This window comes from Podarcis erhardii (assembly GCF_964252035.2).
Source record: "Podarcis erhardii genome assembly, chromosome: 10".
NCBI classification, from domain to species: Eukaryota; Metazoa; Chordata; class Lepidosauria; order Squamata; family Lacertidae; genus Podarcis; species Podarcis erhardii.
The window spans coordinates 17,679,405-17,703,161 of record NC_138500.1 but is presented as its reverse complement, the minus strand read 5'-3'; the positions used below and the strand labels follow the sequence as shown (position 1 = coordinate 17,703,161).

At 41.1% G+C, this 23,757-nt stretch overlaps 1 protein-coding gene across 4 annotated transcripts in view; it reads right to left on the bottom strand.

Annotated features, from left to right (window-relative positions):
* MICAL3 (microtubule associated monooxygenase, calponin and LIM domain containing 3) overlaps window positions 1-23,757 on the bottom strand; it is a 213,191-nt gene that overhangs the window by 54,188 nt on the left and 135,246 nt on the right. For all 4 annotated transcript variants that reach the window (XM_081879580.1, XM_081879581.1, XM_081879582.1 and 1 more), the window contains 5 exons: window positions 23,549-23,656; window positions 18,322-18,429; window positions 17,403-17,589; window positions 16,153-16,241; window positions 15,237-15,324 (listed from right to left, as the gene is read on the bottom strand). In XM_081879580.1, coding sequence (XP_081735706.1) covers window positions 15,237-15,324; window positions 16,153-16,241; window positions 17,403-17,589; window positions 18,322-18,429; window positions 23,549-23,656 — 580 coding nt within the window. The remainder of the gene's footprint in view (window positions 1-15,236; window positions 15,325-16,152; window positions 16,242-17,402; window positions 17,590-18,321; window positions 18,430-23,548; window positions 23,657-23,757) is intronic.

Sequence of the window (23,757 nt, the reverse complement as noted above, 5' to 3'; positions counted from 1 at the left end):
GTTGACATGGAGGTGGGGTAGGGGCTAGATCTGAAAAGGTAGCGGCTTGCATGGTGGAATCAGGGACATTCTTTTTCACAGCTCAATCTTTTAGCCATTATACTTGGAATATGGGAATACATTATAGTCTGGGAATCAGAAGTAGAAATCAGCATTTGGTATCTGACATGGAAGCCACTGAGACAAGCCTTAGTAGAGAGAAAACAAGCCCACAAAGAATCTAACCACAGAACTGCAAAGTGAACAGGTCAAACTGCATCTTTGCAGCTTCAGATCAGGCCACTGTGTTTGATAGAAGATCGGTCACAGGAAAGCAAGAAAAGCTATTAAGAGAATTCTTAAAGTAATTTTCTTAGATATTTTCCCCACATCAGACCTATCAGGGCTTTTAAAAAAGGATCGTTTTGTACCATGCTGAGCAAAACTATGCACAAACACAATTAGTTTACATATATTGCCTTCTTTTGAAATATTTGTTTTGTTTGTGCTGCTGGGCGCAGGAACGGAAGCCCTACAATACTGACCACAGGGCATCCTGCTCAGTCCCACCTCTGGAATCCAATACTTTACAAACACTGCTCATTTTCCCATATAGGTACTTTGAAGCCCAAAAGGTTCTGCTGGAAGTAAAATGTCAGGATGTTCAGTTCTGTGCTAAACAATTCTGGTATTGACTACTTTCCACCCATTGGGATGGGGACAAATACTTTGGGTTAAAGGGAACTTCCATATTTTTCCTTGGCTGTAATCATCAATTAACAATATGATTGTTTCCCCCATTCCTTCCTCTCAAAACATCTCCGTAACTGGCTAGCATTTTTCAGTTTCTACTATGGCTGACAAGGACTACAGCTCAGTGATAAAACACATTCTTCACATGCAGATGGTTCCAGGGTCAATCTCTGGCATCCTCAGTTAAAGGATCAGAAAGCAGGTGAGATGGGTAAGTTTTTTGCCTGTGACCATGAAGAGATGCTGTCAGGAGACAGTGCTAAGCAAAAGGGACCAATGATCTGGCAAAGGAGCCACATGTGTTCCTAAATCATAACCTGATAAACTCCAGTCAAGTTATGTTGCTTTCAAATCATTGGCTTCAACAAGTGTCCAATCTAATGCATTCAATCAGGGCCGCTGCCAAATAAAACTATCAATGGCTGCATTTACATCAGAAGCATTATAGAAGTTTCCAATCCCTTGATTAATTAGAATACATAAGGCATTCTTTTTTTAAAAAAGGTCAATAGATGTCAGGAATACATTGTACTTTTTAAACACATAGCAGCTAAGTAAATATCAGTGTGCACAATTCTATTCTGTAAGGTTGCCAGAGGCATCCAGAAAATAATTGAATTCCATAAAAATCAACAAAGCTTTGTTGAGAAAGGTCACCTTCATCATCTTGTGATTTCAAAAAACTGAGCCAAATCCCAACGAAGGGACAATACAAAGAGGTAGTAAGTGTATACCGGGGTGGGAACTTTGGGCCTGGCGCTTGCTCTTGGAACTCTGACCAGCCCACCATCTCTTCTCGAGTCATTCTCTCCTCTCCTCTCCTCCCCCCCCCCCCGGACCACACCTGTAACTCATTTAATTTTCTTGGATGTTTTTACCTGGCTGGTATGTTAAACTCTCATAATGACTCATTTGCCTGGATGGAGAAGAGTGTTTGATGTGTGTAAAACTACACTACTGCGCCAAGTTGTTGTTATTGTTGTTGTTGTTTATTTATACCCCGCCCATCTGGCTGGGTTTCCCCAGCCACTCTGGGCAGCTGTCAACAGATTAAAAACAGAATAAAATATCACACATTAAAAATTTCCTTAAACACGGCTGCCTTCAGCTGTCTTCTAAAAGTCAGATAGTTGTTTATTTCCTTGACATCTGGTGGCAGGGCGTTCCACAGGGTGGGCGCCACCACCACCAAGAAGGCCCTCTGCCTGGTTCCCTGTAACCTCACATCTCGCAATGAGGGAACCACCAGAAGGCCCTTGGAGCTGGACCTCAGTGTCCGGGCTGGATGATGGGGGTGGAGACGCTCCTTCAGTTATACTGGGCCGAAGCTGTTTAGGGCTTTAAAGGTCAACACCAACACTTTGAATTGTGCTCGGAAATGTACTGGGAGCCAATGTAGATCTTTCAGGACTGCTGTTATATGGTCTCAGCAGCCACTCCCAGTCACCAGTCTAGCTGCCTAGTCTAGTTCTGTCCATTTTTGCTTCTGATTCCACCGGTCACCGGCATGTAACTTGCAGAAGGTTGACTAGAAGGATAAGTAACACTTGGGCTGAAAAATGTCCCCCAACCCCTAGTGTACACAAACACCACTTTTATTTTCAGGTACTCACAGAATCATCCAGGAGCAAGATTGTCAGAACATGTGAGATGCCATGTGCATTTCACAGGCTTCAAGAAGACCTGAATAAGACTTATCTGTGTAGTGCAGGGAAGGAGAACTTGAGGCCTTCCAGATTTCGTTGTACTACAACTCGCATTAGCCCCAGTGGTCAGGGATAGCGGAAGGTGTAGTCTAACATCATTTGGAGAGCCACAAGTTCTCCATTCTTGGTAAAGGGGCTACTGGCAGCGGCCTTATCCCACTGTGCCCCTGTGATTGGGAATTCTGATGGCACGGGGTTCCTGATCACAATGAGGAACAAGCACATTTAGTTGAATACACTTACATTTCTCCTGAAATTCTTCTTCCCACTCAGTGTAAGTAGGTGTGTGTGGAGGGGAAGCACACACATCACCACATGGATAGATTTTAGGAACATCTGAAGAGGGTCTATGTGCAGCACTGCTTTGCTATGTCACCATCCTCTCTTTGACTACCATAAACTCCCCTATTTGCTAGGGCTAGGCTGATGTCAGGCTTGCATTATATATTCTGTATTTTTATTTGAACCCCAAGATCCACCAAGCCTCGTGTGAAATATATACACTAAAATAAAATAATACTGTAATAAAAATGTTGAACCCAGGAATTTGTTTTGAGTACCAGAAATGGACTGAGTCCAGAAGATGGTGTATAGGCAATACGTGCAAAATAACATCCAAATGACATAATAAGTTCTTATTCCAGACTACCATTTGTATAGAAAGTGATAAATAATTTATGTTAACTGGAAGGTTTTATAATGCGAGGGGAGTCATGTACATAACAAAGCTGTACCATTCAGTTGCAAGTGAGTCTTTATGCTTCAAACCTTGTCCAATTTTATTTTGTTAGTCAGTTTTTCCAGTATCTCGTTATTATGAGTCTGTCTGCTATGCTAGTAAAAGAAAACTTATTAGAGGTTTGAGCTGTAAGTTCATATTTTCTCCCATGAAAAGACTGAGCAGCATCGACTCTGGACATTTAGAGATGTTTTCTCCAGCAATTGCTTTTATTTTGGCAAATACTTCCTAATAACATAAAATGATAGTGATGATGATAGAACTGGACTGAGTCATAAGTTGTTCCACCCAAAAGTATCCCCTCTCCTGCAACACAGTTCCTTCATTTCACCAGTATAATTTAGCAGGGGGTAGCATTTTTGTTGTTGGAGTAAGATCGGATTGAAATTACCCAGAGATCTACCAGTAGATAATTCTGCCCACCGCTGTGCTAGAAGACAGCAATTGTATTATTCATCCTGGCTCCTGTGTGGCTATACACCTTTCTGGCCCCTGCAGACCAACCTTTGCAGAATGAGAGGCCATGCTCAACAGAAGAAAATGGATGCCCCTGGTTTACATTACCACTTACCCCAGATGGAGAAAGGTGTGTCAAAAGTCTCAACTTCAACTTCTGGCGCCCCTCGCCCTCTGAAGGGCATTCAGCAGTTGTAATACTAACGGCATAGCCCTATGTACATCTACTCAGAAGTAAGTTCCACTGAGTTAAATCTGGTTTATTCCCAGTTAAATGTATATAGGATTGCAGAGTCAATTAGTTACTTTAAGCAGAGGTCTGTACCTTTAAATTGATGAGTTGAGTTTCTAGACACCAGGTTTTTAAAAAAAATATCCAGGAACTTGGCAACCTTTACATTCTGCCCCATCTTATCCTATCTGTTCCTTGTCTCCCCATAAACAGTTTAGCAAAAGGCCTGTTTACAAAGCATGGGAGAAGTACTAGAAAATGAATGTCACCGGTTGCCTAGCAACAACCCTATGCTGGTTCAGCTCTCTCCCTCTGGCCTAGTCCCAGGCACAAGCCTTTTAGCCTCAGTAGACTATGAGAAGTGGAGGCCATTAGCACTGTTTTGCTGTTTATATGTTTGCATCCGTTTTTTATGATGCTGCTTTATTGTTGCTCTGAGTTTTTTAAATATTAAAAGAGTTTAAAGTAAATATACTGCACCATAATGCATATCTATATCCTTGAGACGTGTGTGTGTGTGTGTGTGTGTGTGTGTGTGTGTGTTACTTCATTAACTACAGTACTTATATGATTGTTCACACACATACTTGTAACAAACTAGAAACACGGGGAAGTTGCTATATTCTAGATAAATACAATCTTTATCTATGGCTGTTTCTTCGTTGTTTTAATTCACTATTAATTCATTTTGCTGTATTAATTCACAGGACGTATTTTTGATACTGGCGCAGGTTATCAAAACAGCCTTGTCTATAGGAGGAATGTGGACTCCAAAACTAACTTAACTGGCTCCATAATTGCTTCTGGGCCCAATTCCAAGTGCTGATAAACCTTACATAAACCCAATTCCAAGTGCATTAGAAACCTTACATGACCTGGGGTGGAAGATACATTAAGAACTGCCTTTGCACATATGAAACCTACTTTCTCACTTAGGTCTTCAGCTGAGTCCCAAGCTCTGTGTCCTGCTGCCTTTTCAGAGAGGCCATAGGCTCAGCCATAGCTCTGGCATACAGAAGGTTACAAGTTCAATCCTTGGCATTTATATGTAAGATTGGGAAAGACCCCCATCCACAACCATACAGTAGCATTGCCAGAAAATTCTGAGCTAGATGGAGCTAAGAATGGTCTGACTCAATATGAGGCAGCTTCATATATGGTCTTCTCAGGTTAGATGGGTGTGTATGTGGGGGAGGGCCACTGAAGTCAGGCTTTGGAATTCTCTTTCCCAGGATGTTCATTTGGCCCCCTGACTCTTGGTCTCTTGCTGTTCTGTAAAAACTTTTATTTCAGGGGGTTTGCAGATGAGGTAGAGATTACTTGCAACTGATACGTGTTTTGCTCATGCTGCTGATTTTATTTCTCTTCTTTTTGTATGTTTCATGGTGGGTTTTGGGTTGCATTTTTTTTTAGGTGAAGCTGCTATTTCTGGCAAGATGTTTTGAAATGTAGAAGCAGGAGAAGTATGTTATAAACATAAAACCATTGCCTCATGGTGGGGTGCATTTTGATTTGAATGTATAGACCATGGGTAGGCAAACTAAGGCCCAGGGGCCGGATCCGGCCCAATCACCTTCTAAATCCGGCCTGCAGACGGTCTGGGAATCAGTGTGTTTTTACATGAGTAGAATGTGTCCTTTTATTTAAAATGCATCTCTGGGTTATTTGTGGGGCATAGGAATTCAAAAGATATAGTCCAGCCCCCCACAAGGTCTGAGGGACAGTGGTCCAGCCCCCTGCTGAAAAAGTTTGCTGACCCCTGGTATAGAACTCCTTGCACACTTTACTGCAGAAGAGCACATTAAAGAAGTGAGAAAGTAATGTTTGTATTTCAAATTTTATGATGGCAGCAAGGGATGCAGCTGCAAGGAAAAGGATTATGTGCCACAGTGTGAAGGGCCTTCCCTATAGTTTGTGATGTATCTATCTTAATACCTGCAGATCTTTCCCCTTTATGTGTTATGTGTTTAGAAGGTTATCCCAGAGCTTCTGTTTGGATCACTAGGCTTTTTCTGACAGAAAAGGGAGAGGAAGGAGGAGACAGGGAAGGATTGTAGAAAAAGTTAATTTTTATTCATAGAAGTTTGTGTGTTTCAAATCTTGCCTTAGGCACTCTCATGAACAAGCTGTAAAAGCTGACAATACTAAATAAAAGGGGATTCCATATACTTCTAATAGCATTGATGGTTCATCATGCAAGTTTAATTTTTCAAATTAGCAACTAAAGCAGGCCTAATGCAAACTTATTTCCATACTGGCTCAAGTTGAATTGGGAAGCACCATAGCTCAGTGGTAGAGAACATGCTTTGAATTTAGAATTCCTGGCATCTCCACTTAAAAACATCAGATGGCAGGTGATGGGCAAGACCTCCCATCAACCGCAGTATACAATACTGGGCTAGATGGACAAATAGTCTTGACCTGGTATAAGGCAGATTCTTCTGGTTTTGCAACTGGCCCACACTCAGAATCAGAATCCATGGCTTGGGTTGGGTTTGCAAACTGCGTTTTGAGGTGGGCTTAGCAAACTGTGGTTTGGCATGTTGTCTGAATTCACTAACTATAGTTGTGGCTCTATCTTTCGAAGCCCCTGTTCCATGCAGGTGGCTGTAAGCTTATAAAGCTGAGAGGAAAAGAAATGAAAGCTGGCAAGCTGGACTACTTGCCTATTTTATATAGGGCATGCTGGTTCTTCCTGCCTAAGTGTAGAACCTTACATTGAAATTCATTTTGTTAGTTTTGGACCAATTCCCAAGTCTGTTATGTGTGAAACAGACATAACAATGATGGAGGAAACTGTGGCCCTCCATATGTTACTGGACTCCAGCTCCCATCATCCCTGACCACAGACCATGCTGAGTGGGGATCACGGGAGAGAGTCCAGCAACATTTGGAGGATCACATTTCCCCCATCTCTGGTATAGGCAATACTGAGCCAGATAATCTGGAAGAATATTTTGACAGTTAAGAGTTGTTTGACAGTGTGGACTCCCCTTCCTTGGAGGTTTTTAAGCACAGGTTGGATAGCTTTCTGTCATGGATGCTTTAGTTGAGATTCCTGCATTGCAAGGGGTTGGACAAGATGACCCTTGGGATCACATCCAACTCTACAATCAATTCTATGATCTGATTTATCATAGGATGCTGTCTATGGTCTAGCTGGATACAGACAGTTTTAAGCAACATGCTGAGGATCTTTAATATGATTGCGGATGCAAAGGAGATAACGTACCACATTCTACTATGTGCACAACAGAGGTACACACTGTCAATGTTTATCATGAAACTCAGCAAGTCTAGTGCTAAGTGCATAGTATTTAATCAACACCGATTGTTAGCTGAATATTCAGATGAAGCGAAGGAAGAAAGTATCTGGCTTTATTGCTGGTTTCTGTAGCACTTGGCAAAGCAATGCTATTTATTCAAGGTGCAAACTACTTTACCATCCAGAACCAAAGGTGTTTTAGGAGTTCAGTGTTCTCAAGGCCTCCCATGTGCCTTTTATTGCTATTACTTTCAGTGACAAGGAGCACATAACAAAGAGAAAGCATTTCCAGTGTTCATTTAATTAGTTTGCAAATTTGCAAAGAAAAACTAGGAGTATGAAATTCTCCCACTGTCTCGAGAGTGAGCTGAACCAATAATATTTTAAAGAAACCCCTTCCAAAGCTGACTACTGACAAAACCAGTTCATTCCTGAACTCCGGCAGCCTTGCCATGTTTGAGAAATAGAAAGTGTTGCCACCGTGATAAAATTATTATCTGTTTTGTAGAATAAAGGTGGGACAACAGATTCAGAACAGAAGCAACATTAGAAATATACCACAAGCAAGATTCTCATTGATCAGGTATTAATAAAATACAGTGGATGCATATTTATTTCTGTGGGATATTCTTAAAGTTGAAAATAAAACCCTGGAAACTTTTTTGATATGGATTTAACAGTTTGCGTTCTCTTTTACCTGTCTCAATGTTCCAGCTCTTTAGTAGTATGAAGGGAGGGCTTGTGCACTGGAAGGATTGTGTATTTGTGTACATGTGCATGCACAAACATTGTTGTGTACTTTGTGCACAAATCCACACTTGGCTTGCATGAAAAACCCCCGTTTTAGAGGAACAGCTCATTAGGTATCAATAGTGGAAGACAAGTTTGGCTCCCTTAGTGCAGTGCTTTACTTCTCTCAATAGCAGTGAATGGCTCTTACATACTTATTTAGAATTAAGGGGGTTCACTCAGGGAACACCGAGGAAGAGGTTAAATCTGCCCCACACCTTTGATGGAGTTCAGGGTTAGCCAACACAGTGTCTTCCTGATATTGTTAAGACTCTAACCCCCAATAGCCCCAGCCATTGGTCAAAAATACTGCGAGTCGTAGTGCAACAATATCTGGATTGTACCACGTTTGCTATCCTTGCTCCTCTTATTTAGAATCAAGATTGTCCCTTTCTGTATAGTTACATACTAGGTTCTGTTTCTCAGTATGAGGGCTAGAGCATGAGCAGCTATCACTACCTTCTCCTGTAAGAAACTTGCTGAGCTTGTGAGGTAATAGGATGTTCATAAACATTCTGATTGTTTAGAAGAATGTTGTTAGCAACAATGAGAATATTAGCAGCAATGCACTTTAGCAGAAAAGAGAGAGATAGTTACCGTAGGAAAAAACCTCTCAATCTTGGGCCTTGATGACAGGAAAATACATGTGTTGTTGGCAGCAGGCAAGGGACCTAAAGACATGATATTGGGAAGCAGGGTGCAAGTAGTCGAAGAGAACAGGGACAGAGGCTGAATTTTATATATTGACTTGAAATCACTGGACAAATTTTTGGCTGCTGGTCAAAGTTCTCATTTTTCCTCTAAGAAGAACCAATGTATTACTTTAAGGCATCTTATTACCTCGGGACTCCATGCATACTATAGAGCCATAAACTGGAAATGCAAGCTCTGAATTATGTTAAGCAAATCCTTGTCCTGCCAAATCTTACTCTAAAGTATATTTTTCTTAGCACTAGCCAACACTTAATTTCAATCTAATGGACCAACTGCAGAAACTCCATCTCTAGGAAGTCTTCATCCCCCACCTCTTTAGGCTTGAATCAAAGGAGATAAACAATGGAGTAGAAAAGAAAAACTCAGAAACTTTTGAAACCTCAGAAAGATTGTTTGGAATTTATTCCCTTTTTAACGTGAAGAGGTAACATTTGCACAAAAACGTATTGTTTTCACAGCAACAAGAGTTCCAAAGTTACAGAATTTGAACACAAATGCACACTCTGCACCACCACAGTAAGGGCAAGAAAACAAAAATAAAAAAGGGTACAACATCTCAAGTTTGAGATGTGAGGCTTTTCAGAGCACATTTCCCATTCTTCCCTGAGCCACAGCTTAAATCTCAAAGCAGGGGATGTTTTTCCCCTCAGATTTTGCATTTCAAAATAGGGGGCATTTAAGCACACCCCAGTTTAATTGCTGGGAGGGGAAAAAACAAAACCCGTTTCTTACGAGATTTAAGGTATTTTTCTCTGACACACAAGTAATATTGCATTCTGTTTAAGAAAATACTCAGAATAACTCACACCATCCCTCAAGAAATGCATATATATACACACAAATAACAATACAAGTCACTATGATCTATAAGGTTTGAGAAGGGATGAAAGGACAAGAGAAAGGAATTTCATCTCTCCCAGGAAAAAAGTGTTCTCAACAGGATTTTATGGTGGATCCCTAACAATTGTATAAATTTTACATTTCATTTCTTCCCTGTAGCTATTCAAAAGTGATGTTCACTTTGAAAGCACATAACACTGCATTTTCCTATGTGCATCGTTTTTCCTTGATGCACCATGTCCAGACTCCTCATTTTGCTGCCTGCTCATGTGCTCTGTGGTTGGACACATTCTTCCCTCCACATCAATCCCACCATAAAAACCTAGTAAGAACACTGAAGGGGAATGCAACGGGGTCTAGGAACAGTCTCTCAAGAAAGCTTCCAAGCTAAGCTCTGGAAGGCTACTTTTCACAGGGTAGGGACACTATCTTCAGCCATTCAACATGCATGCTTAACAGTAAACTTCCAGCTACACAGGACCTTTGATTTCATACTAAAAGTGATTCCATACATTATGGTAGTTTAGTGCAGGCCACAAGAAATGCAACCGTACACTGGTATTCTGTACAGGAGATGACTAAACCGCTTCTGGCACAGTGGAACACTGTGTCGGAAGCCAGAGTGCACGGAAACACTGTTTACAGACTACACAATAGAGCCAATCTATTATTGTGCAATTAATGCTGATTAGGGCCTCTTGTGGAACAGCCATCAAACTCCAGGTGGCTGCTTTAATATATAAAATAATCCTAACGTCTTTGAAGAGACAGACCTTGCATGGGTCTCTCTGCACATAATGTGGCATAAATCCTGGAGTCCCACTGTTCTACCCAGCTTCAGGTCCACAGTAACATTTAGAAAAAGAACTGTAGCCTTATTCCTACTTGTTCAGAATCCACTGCACACAGTTTTGATTGGCCTGCACAGTTTTAAAAAATGGTTGCTATCTTGCTGCAGTGGACACAGTAAAAACCAAGCAACATTTCAAAAAAGGATCAGACTTCTCAAATGCTGCCTTTATTGTGCAAGGTTACCAAGACCATCTCTAGACTTCCTAAAAAGTATTCTGTCATAGGTGGAAAATTGTATCACATCAGTCCAAATGTTTGCTACCCTACGATTAATTCTGTAAAGAACATGTTTTGTTAAAACAGAAATTGGTGCTGTTTGAGTACTGGCAGAGTTCATGCCAAATTTGGGGCAAGTGAATTTTACATTACCTATCAAGTGCATTTTAAACCAGGGTGACAGCTAATAATAATTTAAGGAACTATATTAACTGAGATCAAGTTTAGCACAATTTATAGTTTGTAAAGCATACGCTGAATCAAAAAAATACCTATACACTAGTTATCATGTAAAAAAAAAAAAAAATTATATTCATTCAGATCATGGTTTGTTGAGACTAAAGGTAGTATGCTAATATTTTAAAATTTGTGTCCAGGAGACATTATATAATCTTATTAAATTACATATATATGGACATTCTTCACTGATTTTATACTGCAGGTATGTTGCTGTAACACTACCATTAGCACAATTTAACACAGAGCTTAACCATGCTTACCCCTTATACTGAATAATGGCCCATAGAACTATGTCTTAACTTCTCCCTATGCAATTCCATGGCAATTCCTGCTTCTCATTGGTATACATTGGATGAACCAATGCAGTTTCAGGATTCAACAATAAATTTGTTACAACCAACAATATAATTTCTGTTGTTTTTTTAAACACAATTATCCAGTGCTCTGTAGCGAAAAGGGACAAATTTACTGATACACCTTTTTATGTAGGAAAGAAGAGTCTGCCAAAATGGCATCAAAGGGAATAGAAGATGCAGCTCCTCTAATCACTGATAAAAGAAGTGCATAGAGCTCCTCTAATCACTGATCAAAGATTACACTCTCTCTCCCTCTTCCCGTGTTTTGAAAACAAATACACAAGCATTGCATTCAGCTTGCATTCTGCAGATACGGGTGCATGCTACTAGAAACCCATCAAAATCTCCTTCAAGTATATGAAAGAGCAACTGAAGTCCTACAACCCAATTTTCTGTCCATGTGAAATGCTGCAAATTCCACAGTGGAGTGCTGGCCTCCACTAAAAACAGCAACTATGTGTTCCAAGATTTGACTGTTAGTCTGAAAAAAGATCATGTTTAAGTCCTAGTGTTTCATGATTACTTGCCACATTCCAGCCACCTCACTATAGTGCAATTAGCTTACTTCACTGGAATATACTATTAAGGACAGATATACTCCATTGATAATACTATTTACTTCCCCTCTTTCAAAGGAGGATATTAGTACAAATTCTCTCAATTTCCTATTTTTCTTTTCTTTTCTTTTTTTTAATTAGAATGCTTTTGACTATGTGTGTAACATTCCAGTGACCTAGCTCATGGTGAATTACCTTAATTTCATTACCCCTAAATGTTACTGAGTGAAAACCAACCGCCTTTATATAAAATTGTAAGGGCAAAATGCAGAGAGACTGTTCCAAGCCCACTGGACCCACAGGAGGATTAATACATTCCAAAATATTTTACAGACATTTACAACGAAGTGCAGAAAGAACAATACTTCCGTGTTAAAAAAAAAAGACATGTATAAAAAAATGACACTCACTGTAAAACATTCCAAAATACAAGAGACATACAACTATTACAGAATACAACCATTGAAAAGCAAGGGATTTTTTCACCCCCACTCCTTTTATTGGCACCAGCAGCAATTGTGTCACAAAGGCAAATGCAGAGAGTGCTTGACACAAAATCCCAGGAAGACAGTACAAGAAAAAGGCGTAATACAGAGTTTGCCAGAAGCATGCCAGAGTTCAGCACAAGAAAGCGCCTGTCACAGCTTTCACCACCCCTGCACCAGCAGAAAGGGTTGCACGTTTGGGAGACAGTGTGCAAGAAGTGTAACCGGATAGCAGCAAACATCAAAAGCTAACTCACTTAAAGCACTCACATGTGCCACACACACTCCTGGGCAGACCAGGAGGTGGACATCAAGAGAAGATTTGGCCTACCCTAATGGCTAAATACTGAGCTTTGAGATCAGTTAACTTCCCCCTTTGTAACAGAATAGGGGGAGTCACAAAACACCTATAAAGCAAGAGCCACACATGCCAGAGAGCAAAATTATCTCACAATAAAAAGTGCTTATTGTTTCCTGACCATTATTCTAATGCCTTAGTACAGAAGAGCTCTCTTCTCTACTATTCAAGTTAGCCAACAAGTAGGGAAGGGAGGCGACATAAAATTTCATAGTAACCAAGCAAATACTGATTGCAGATTTGTTTGAAACATGCAAATAGAGTAAGCACGGCTCCACTAGCATGCATTTACCTATTCCATGGGAACCAAGGGTCAGCTTGGAATGGGCAGCTGACCATGAACACAGGTCAATGGGAGGTGCAGATTTCTATTCGTTCCAAGACTGCACTTCTCCGCTTCCCCCACTACCATCCAATTACATTCTATTAAAATCACATTTTTTCCCCTTTTCAAATCACCATCATTTTCCACATTATGAAATGCCAATCTCTGCATGAATTCCAGTGTCCGAAAATTGCAGTTAATAGAATTATATCTCTACCTCAATGGCAATTCAGAGTTTGCATGAGGACAGACCAGCCTCGCAGAGGACTGCCAAAGTCTGAAACTTCTCTGATTAGGACACTTCAGCTGGAATCTAGGGACTGAAACGTTTTTATCAGCTCTGAACACATAAAATGCTGGCTTCTGATTATCTGAAATATTTCCCCCCAGCACTGTCTTTAACTATTATAATAGTTCATGGTGCTTATATAACACAAAGGCCAGAATTAATTATTCAATTCATTATTGCTGGATTCTACTTTGTAGAGATTACAATATCTATAGACACATAAATAGGTATATGTAAACAAAGACACATGAAAGAGTCCTGATCTTAAACTTTAAACATATAGAGATTCCTCTAGCAGCCTCCTATGAAAATACACATTAATTTCCCATACTGTTTGAGTGATTAGCAAACTTATACATTCAAGTTAATTTTGAACTCAGCAGAGAGCCAAAAATTGTCTGCTTTTTGTCCTGACCAGCAGGGAACTAGAACTAAAAGTTAGATGGCTTACAGGGAATGTAGGACAGGTTTCACTACAATATTAGGCCAAGAATAATTATTGCTAAACTGAAATTAACATGGTAAAGAGCTGGTGAAATATGCTAGACCAAGTTGGCAACTCCAACTGCAATCAACTTCTGCAAGATTGTCAGTCTCATGACAACAGAGGCAGAAGCTCAACACAAGCAGTATTCAGAGTCTGAACTCTTAAAAGTTATCTGAACAACCACATCCAATCTCTGATCAAGCAATTTAATCAGTGCAAAATTCCAGAACTCTGTTTCCACAGCCAAATGACTCCTATCCAATAGTTACAAGAAGCTGTGTTTTCACATTTGAAAGACTTGCTTAATACAAAATGTTTTTCAGAGCTTACTTAAATATTAAATCTCTTTCATTTTGCTTCTGGGTGGGAAATGCCACACAAATACAGAAACTGTACAATGCTATTGACTGCACACAACTAAAAATAAATAAATGAAAAAACATATCTTGAATGATCCTTCAATTGGATTTTTTCATACTATTTAGAAACGTTTAGCCAATGGAAGGGTAACGGTTTAGTTCCTACGCACGACTACGGCTATATAATTTAATTCTACATAAAAAAATAAAATCTAAACCTGTTTGGCTTGGAAGATTCCACAACTAGAATCCAGTCTGGCCTCTTATCAAGTGCTATTCAAATTTAATCACCAAAAGGTCAAAGTAAAAGTCCGTCCAAACAAGAGTTTGTGGCACAAATTGAGTCTATCGCTCTCTCTCACACAGAGACAGGAATCAAGTTTAAGATTAACCAGAATGCCCTCAACAGCATACAGCTTGGTTTGTCAGCCCCAGTCCAGAACAGCAAAGCATATATTTTGGGAGAAATTTCCACAACCTGCCAACACCAAGATCACCCAGAGTTAAAGGCTGTGAAAGACAACAAGGAATGTATACCAGGCATGGTTCAAAACGTATCAACAAGGTTTTGATGTTTTGCTATTCAGACACCATGTTGGTGAGAACTAGAAGATAGTTTTGCAGGTGAACACAGAAATCCAGTCAATGGACTTCTTCATACCATGCTAATGCTATATTTAATTCACTCAGCAATGTAGATTTTGCAGACTAAGGGTTGCATCCAGCTACGTTCTACTCAGAGTAGACCTGATGAAATTAATTTAGCTAAGTTAGTTGTGTCCATTAATTTCAATTGGTCTGTTCTGGGTATGACTAGCAATTTTTAATTTATTTGAACCTACCCAAGAAATCTTGAACTGGATGTCTGTGTTTACCTGGACAGCATTCAGAACAGCAGCTTTGTCTTACAAACCATAATGTAACCCCACCACCACATAACCCCTAATTTCCTCCTGCACACATGTTACACAGTGTTACAAAAGTTGTTATTACTGTATTAATACCCTAGTGCTGATAAAAACTCCCCCATTATCTGCACAAGAACCTCTGACTGGACATAGATAAAGGGGACTCCAAAAGCCATCAGCTGGCACATGAAAAAGGAGTCCAAAGGATTTTGGGCTACGTGGTGCCCAACTGAGGAAACTGTGCTTTGCAGGAGCTGGCTTGCCACCCTAACTCTGTCAAAGAGGTGGAGCGAGTACTGCATCACCCTGCCAAACAAGGAAGCAGAGCTACCTGGAGTCCTCTCTGACGAAGTTGAGATGGAGTTTGCACGTCCTGCACCGTCAGCCGCCATGTTGTCCTGCTGGGTCCCTTTGCTGTCCTGGGGGGGAAACAGGCAAGTAAGGATGCAGTTATTACATTTATGTAATTTAAAAGTGAGCAAATGCAAACAGACAAAAGGTGGTTTTATGGTTTTAGATCCAGGAGAAACAATAATCCTAGTTTATTCAGGAATATTCCAGATCTGGACACACATTCTCAGTTATATCTTTGTTATTTATCTAACTGCTTCTTCAAGTAAAGCCATATGGAGGGCATGCCTGGGGTTAGCTGATTTTAACAAAAAATAATAGTATCACATGTATCGTTTTTCCATAGTATTGCCTTGAAGAACTACTTGCCATAAAACCAACTGCCAAAAAATTAACTGCATAAGTAAAATTAATTCATGTTACTTTGTAAATGTAATCGTTGTCCAGTCAATCAGCTATTACATATATTCTCAAGGCAGAATTTACTTTAATGCATATCCATGTTTTAATTATTAAATTCCCACTCTTTGGGTATGAGTACTTTTCAATGGTCCCCTGAGAAAAAGAACTTATTTTTATTATCCAACACCATAAATTGGATTTTGGATAGACAGAAGTAAATATGAATGGTGACGTGCCTATTTGCACACCACTGACACAGCTTTTCATCTTCTCTCTCCATACACATTGCTGTCTTGGTTTTGGTAAGCCAACAAATTTATAAAAACAACAACTGATAAAAAGTTTACAGCTAATAAAGGCAGGCAAGATCAATGCACATAGGATTCAGAAAGATTCTGCAACACTGCTCTCCCCCTTCCAAACAACCCAAAGCCACTTTCCCAACATAAAATGGCAAAGCAGTCTCATCTGGGAAATGCAAGGAAACAGCCTACCTTTCCTGACAGAGGGCCCACTGCCGGTCTCTTCCTCTGTGCATAACCTGAAAGTCTGTAACAGTAGTGAGGCTTGCAGTAGAATTTTCCTGCAAATAGAGCAAGGGGGAAATGGTAATGAGAAAGACAAAAGCTACAGTTTGGCAATGCTGTGCAATGCCACAGTTCCTCTGTATCTCCTCTGCCCTGTCACATACCAAATACATGGAGACAATTATGCCTCAAAGATTTAATTCACGTTAATTTCCTCCTTTCCTGAAAACAAATGGATTTTCCATAGGGTGCCTGACAGCCATTTACCCAGCACCCAACCAATAGCCAGAACATCCCAGGGGAACTTGCGTGGTATCACACACAAAGCAGCACTGTATGAGGAACAAAGGCTGCATCACATGGAAATCTGGCAAAAGTGCTGTGGAAAAGGCAAGAATGAATGCAAAGAGGAAAGGGCTGGGCATTAACTCCAAACAGACCACTGCTTACCAAGAATTGACCAATCCAAACAGAAATCTATGTACCATGGTCACCCAGGTGATTTCTAACAACAAATATTCAAAAGTTATCATTTCACAGATGCAAATAGCCTGTGGTATGGTGCTGCAAGAACTTCCAGTGTGTTGTTGAACCTTCTAAACAGTATTCAAGGAGAGTCCTGTTTACATGATGCTGCAGTTGTCTAGCCATGAGTGCAAATACAAGAGTAATGGCTTCCCACTCTGAGTTTTCCATAATCTCTGGCAGCACACAAAATCCTGAGCATGGAGAGGAGTTCAACTCCCAGTTCAACCAGCTTCAGACTGCAGTATTTACAATGTGCATTTTAGTTTCTACAAATACCTCTTGCACAATAATAATTTTGGATGGTGTATCTGAAGTGGGCCAAACAGTGATGTAATGATTTCCTGACCATGCTAAAGATATATGGAATCCTGAAGGTTATTTCTAAGTCAAAGGGCTGAATCCAATAAAAGTCATGTTGTGATCTCAATGATTTCTGCTTGCACAATGGAACTCCCTCTCCTTCTGCTCCCTGAGTTCCTGCCCCCCCAAAAAAACCTATCCCAGAAGCCTGTGGGAACCCCCAGAGAAGATTTGGGTATGGGGACACAAGTGGGGGGAAGGAGGAGGAGGAGGAGGGGAAGTTATGTTATGCAAGTAGAAGTCACCTGCACAACAATTTTGCCGAATGCAACCCATCAGTTGAAGCTCTTGCCCATCCCCTCCTAAGGCAAAAGGTAAATTTCACTTACCATCCACCAGGTCGTAGGCATAAGAGGACAAGCGCAGGGTTGTAGCACAGTATTCGCATTTGAAGCAGCTGCGGTGGAAGAATTTGCCTTCAGCACTCAGCCTTTCCATCACGTAGACACGCTTGTGGCAGAAGTAGCAGACATCACTGCCTCCCACATTTGGAGGGAATTCTTTTTTCAAGGAACCCTAAAGCAGCAACAAGGAAAGGTCTAGACTGAGTCACAAGCTTACTGTTACTTCCACTGTCGTGCCATATGTATTCATTAGATTGTTTTGGAATCCTCCCATGGGAAACGGAGGACGTTTCAGCAAAAACACTAAGCAGGCACCTATGGATAATTCCAAGGCCCCAACATGAGGAAGAAAAGGTCAGCCAAGGAACACACTCCGTAAGGTGTCGCATCCAACCACCTGAAAATAAAGAGTCTGGCGGAATATGGGAGAACTGAAGGATCTAAAAATTCTTTAATTCTCTCAGCTTTAGCTTTCCCACACATCCTGCCTCTAAAATGGGAATAATGATGACATACCTCACAAAGCTGATGAGAGACACCAAGTGTACACAACTAACGAATTGTGGAAATGGTCACACAATTATGATAGTAATCCTCCTCCTCCCACATTACCACTGAAGCTAGGCTCCAAACAACCACTGTCAAATGATATCTCCACACATTTACTCCAAAGACACCAAAGCTTTCAGCAACAGATCTTTTGTGTACTATCCATTTTCTTTATAGCAAGAATTCAAGAACCCACAAGGGCAAGTGGAGGAACAGGCAAGGAAATGCTTACATCAGCTACCTTTAACTAAACACTGAGGGAAAACTAAAGGCTCCATATTACTGAGGATCTAAGGAAGAGCTGTCTAACTTCTAATCACAAATACTCATCACCTTCTGAACATCATTCTCTTACCAGTTCCTTCTTGTCTAGAAGGGTTTTGGGTTGGTCTTTCCTTTGAAGCTGATTGGCTATTTGCTCAGCCAATGAGCTCACGCCACCTGTATACATCTTTATATACTTCTACCAGATGAAGGTAATGAGGGTGGGGGGAGGTAAGATGGATGGGGGAAATGAGGGAAAAGAGAAACAGTATAAATTCAGGATGAAATCTACAAAAGAAAAAAATGGCAAAAAAGGTGCAGAAAGGGGTGAAACCATGCCAAGACAGTGGACAACACAAGCGTGTGTGGCACCAGCAAAACAAGTGATCTCAGCAACCACTGTTGTGGGCAGCACTAAATAAAATCATTAGCAGTTTGTAATCAGCCACTCTATGACCCTGGTCAGAGACTTTCTTTTGCCAGAGAGTCGTTGGAGATAAAAGGTGTTTCTAACCCCATCTCCCACAAAGGTTTCCCATAAGAGCTGCCATGTTCTTTCCAAACACCATGCTTATCTCTAGATTGACAGCTGAACATAGTCCTGCCATAGGGTCAGATCTAGTCCATGAGCTGCTGGTTGTTGACGCCCTCCCCCAAACAGAAACCCCAACAATAGGTGACTAAGAGTGCTATGGGTTCAGGGATGAGGTAGCATGGATTACCCATATTGGGATATCATGGCTATTTATGATATCCAAAATCAGACTGGGGAATTACACAGTCTGGGGAAAGGGTATCTGGAGGAGAAGTTAAAAGGGAAAGAGGGGTGTAATAAATTTGCATGCTCAGATATATGTTCTTTCTTGCAGGGCTGCAAAAATACTAGTGTCTATAGCCACTGTGTGTTTCTTCATCCCGGTCTCCCCGGTTGGATATTAAGTCCACTGTCTCTTTTCATACCCCATCTCAGGTCGGAGGCCAATGTGCAGATACTGTAGTTTCAACACCAAGCAAGCCTTTTTCTCGCCCACATCCAGCTTATGAAGAATGCTGGAGAACCCAAAAGTTTGCTCATTATTTTGTTATATCTTGGTTGGCCTTAAAAAGGTATTTCCTTACTATGGAAGTTGCGAGGGGAGTGTCTTATGGACCAACATGGCTGCCTTTGCTTATTTTTATTTAAACAACATGATTGGTTTCAACTGTTATTTAAGCAGCAAACCGTATAGCACAAAAAGATAACTAGATAGGATTGTGTTTCAGAAATATATTGGGGGGGAGCACAAGCCATTAAGTTTACAGAACCTTAGATACTGAGATTCTTCACACACAGTCCCACCTAGCAAGTCATATAACTGCACCCCCCCCCAATTCTCCCTTAGGTTTATGAGGAGAGGAAGATGGATGAGGGTTGCCTGGCCTCTCAGCAAGGAAGCAGAATATCAAATTCAGCTCAAGAACCTTTGACAGTTTGCCCTTTTCAAAAACAACAGATATTCCACTTATTATAAGCCAATGCACTTTGTATTGAAGAACAGAGAGTAAAATCAGCAAGTCCTTCTATTTACCTAAGTAGATACATTATTAACAACTAATGGGCCTTTCTGTTGTAAGAATAGACCTGAGGGATCAGAAGACTGGTCAGGCAGAGGGCCTGAAGTCAACAGGACTCTCAACTGATACGGTATTTAAAATTGCAGCTACTTGCTGATAGATCTACACATTTTGAAAGATCCATAACCCCATGAATCTGTGTAAATTCTCATGACTTCTTTTAAAGGTAAAGGGACCCCTGACCATTAGGTCCAGTTGTGGCCTACTCTGGGGTTGCGGCGTTCATCTCGCTTTATTGGCCGAGGGAGCCGGCGTACAGCTTCTGGGTCATGTGGCCAGCATGACTAAGCTGCTTCTGGTGAACCAGAGCAGTGCACGGAAACGCCGTTTACGTTCCCGTACCTATTTATCTACTTGCACTTTGACGTGCTTTCGAACTGCTAGGTGGGCAGGAGCAGGGACTGAGCAAAGGGAGCTCACCCCATTGCGGGGATTCGAACCGCCGACCTTCTGATCGGCAAGTCCTGGGCTCTGTGGTTTAACCCACAGCGCCACTCGCGTCCATGACTGCTTTTAGACCCAGGCAAAAACATTTCTCTTCAACCAGGCCTTCTGTTAAACAATCTATGGCCTTTTAAAGGTGGTGTGTGTGTTGTTGTTTTTATTATGATTGTGTTATGCATTTTGTTTTTTTATGTTGTAAACTGTCCTGTGATCTTCGTGTGATGTGTGATATATAAATTTAATTAAAAAATGAACAAGTCATTAAAAAAGCAATCTGAGCCATTGACCACCACATCTTATAACATCAGTGAATTCCATAAGTTTATTACATATTGTGTGAAAAAAACGCTTTATTTCATCTGTTACTGACAATTTCATTAAGTGAGTTCTAGTTTTATGAGAGGGCAAACATTCCCACATTTCCCCCGCATCATGTATTATTGATGGCACAGGTGTTGGGGTATATTTCAGCAGGTAGTGCATTCCACATCTGTATAGGTATTCTACCAGCTTCTGAAGGCACACTTGTTTATACAGGCATTCCTTTCATCTCTTGACCCAAGTCTCCTGTTTTAATTGCTGTGGGGTTTTAATGCGATAGTTTTATTCCATATTTTAATCACATCTTTCTATTTTAACATTTTAATGGGATGGATTTATTGTGTATTTCAATTATGGTGCGTTCTTCATTATTCTGTATTTCAACAAGGTTGTGCAACTGGTTTTAATGTTTTGTAAACCACTTTGATGCCATGTAGACATTGAAAAGTATATGATCATCTTATAACCCTATATTGTGTCTCCTTTAGTATTTCCTTTCTAAATTAAAAGGCCCCAAACATACAAGCCTTGCCTGGAATCCCCTCCCAACTTCTTGACTGGTATTTTGGTGCCTCTTCTGCACCACTTATCCATCTTTGCAATATTGGAATTTGTCTTTCCACAGCTGCTGCACCAAGTTTTGACTGAGCTCTCCACCTCAGCTCCAGGTTGTCATTCTTGGACAGTCTCAGCCAGTTTAGACTCAATCAGCATTGGAATGTTTTGTTCCAATATATATCACTTTACACTTATTAGCACTTTTTTTTGCCCCTTCACCTCATTTGGAGATGTTCTTTTGGAACTCTTCACAGTCTGCTCAGGTTTTCAGCATGCTCTATAAATTGGTGCCATCTGCAAAGCTGGCTTTCACTGATCACTTCCAGATCATTTGTGGGCAAGTTACACAGTCTTATTGTCTCTAAGACAGCCTCTTCTATTTTTTCTTTTGTGTGTGGACCGTGTGCAAAACAAATCTCTTCAGCTACAGACTTCCTCATAGACTGCCCCAATACAGATCTTTGGGGGATTCCCTGACCTATTTCCAACAATTGTGAGAATTTTCAGCCTATTTCTACCGTAGGTCTTGTTTATGTATGAGTAGAGGGGACAACATGGGAAACCAAATGAGAGGCAATGTGGTTGCTTTGTCAGAAACAGGTCTATTGTAGTCCACAAGTTTTCTTTTGAAGGGAAGGTCTTGGTTGATGAGTCCTTCTCTTCCCCACTCTACAAGCAGACAGAGGGGACTATTTGCTCTAAAGGATGGTGCTTCTTGCCCATGCTAAAGATTATTACATTTGCCTAATATCAATTTGAATCTAATCCACCTTTCCCATAAAAACTCTACAGAATTCCCAGAGCAAGACTACATTGTTTAAAATGAAATATTAGTTCTACAACAGACAGGTGTCCACATTCCTCATGCCCATCTTGAAGAATTAGACAACATTTAGTGACACAATGACCAATACAGTATAGCTCTTCCTATAGAACAATCAGAAATCCCTTAAACCTTAATCTAGATGAGGCAAGCAGCAAGCATTTCAGTATTCACTACGCTGTTCAAAAATCAAACCACAACTAATCTGTTATATTATAAGACACCCAAAGCAATATAGTGGTTTGAATCACATCCTCAAAGTGAAGCAGCAAACAAGCAATTATTCATCATGTAGATGTTCAATGGCCACAGAAAATCCAGTGCTAGAAACAGCTGTTAAGAGACAGACAACACAGTGAATCCCACTCTTGGCAACAATGAAGCCTTATTGGTGGATCCTTAGTAGTCAGAAATGGTCGTCAAGTTCCAGCATCACCATGGTTTGGTGGTCAGTAGCAGTCTGCATTATTCCATTTCCCTTCCCCGCATAGCAAAATATATACTGGGAAGCCATGGTTAAACTAAAAAGGTAAAGGTAAAGGTACCCCTGCCCGTATGGGCCAGTCTTGACAGACTCTAGGGTTGTGCGCTCATCTCACTCTATAGGCCGGGAGCCAGCGCTGTCCGCAAACACTTCCGGGTCACGTGGCCAGCGTGACAAGCTGCATCTGGCGAGCCAGCGCAGCACACGGAACGCCGTTTACCTTCCCGCTAGTAAGCGGTCCCTATTTATCTACTTGCACCTGGGGGTGCTTTCGAACTGCTAGGTTGGCAGGCACTGGGACCGAGCGACGGGAGCTCACCCCACAGCGGGGATTCAAACCACCTACCTTTCGATCAGCAAGTCCTAGGCGCTGAGGCTTTTACCCACAGCGCCACCCACGTCCTGCTGGTTAAACTAGCAGGTCATAATTACTGCTAACCCAATTTTGTTTTCATTTGAGTGACTCAAACCACAATTTGAACTTGGTTTTAATTGCCAACTTGAGAACAAATTATAGTTAGAAGTGATTATGGCAGCACCTGTTCAAAACATTATAATAAAACCAAGATATAGCTACGGAGGAAATGAAAGTGAAGTGAAGAAGCCCAAGGAAGATGCAGGAGAAAGCAGAGGAAGAAGCATTTAAGCCCACAAAGGACTCCTGATGATCAAACTATGGCTTGGTGATTCGGACCCAACACATCTCCCAACTGGGTGAGTGCATTCCAGGGTATGCCTTCACTTATCTGAAGGCAGAACAAGCCAGTTCTGGATGAGACATACAATATTCTTTGTGAAATGTTTGCTAGCCATTGCTCTCTCTCCTACCAGACAATCAGTAACTCTGAGGTGTAAAGGATATGCACCATTTCCAAATTCACAAGCCTTGGAATAACCAGGATACAGAGGAATCCCAAGCCTTTCTGCAAGCACACAGGCTAAGCTCAGCCACGCCCAAGGGCAAAGAGAACTTATTAGCCTAGCTTTATCCAGTGCGACATTCTCAAGTGGCAGGAGATGGAATAGGCCAAAGATGTGCAACCGGGTGCAGCCTCAAGCCCCACACCATGCTACCTGTCTGAGGGAGTCAGAGGAGGGAGAAGAAGGGCGACTGGAAGAGCGGAGGTTGCGGGAGAGCTCCCACTGCTCAACAACAGATCGACGAGATCGCTCAATCTCTGGCTACAAAATAAAGATGAGAAAGTCAGAAGACGGCATTTCAAAATAGGAGCTTTTGGAAAGGGGCAGGTGAGACAGGCAGCAGAGATCTTGTAGCTTGCAAG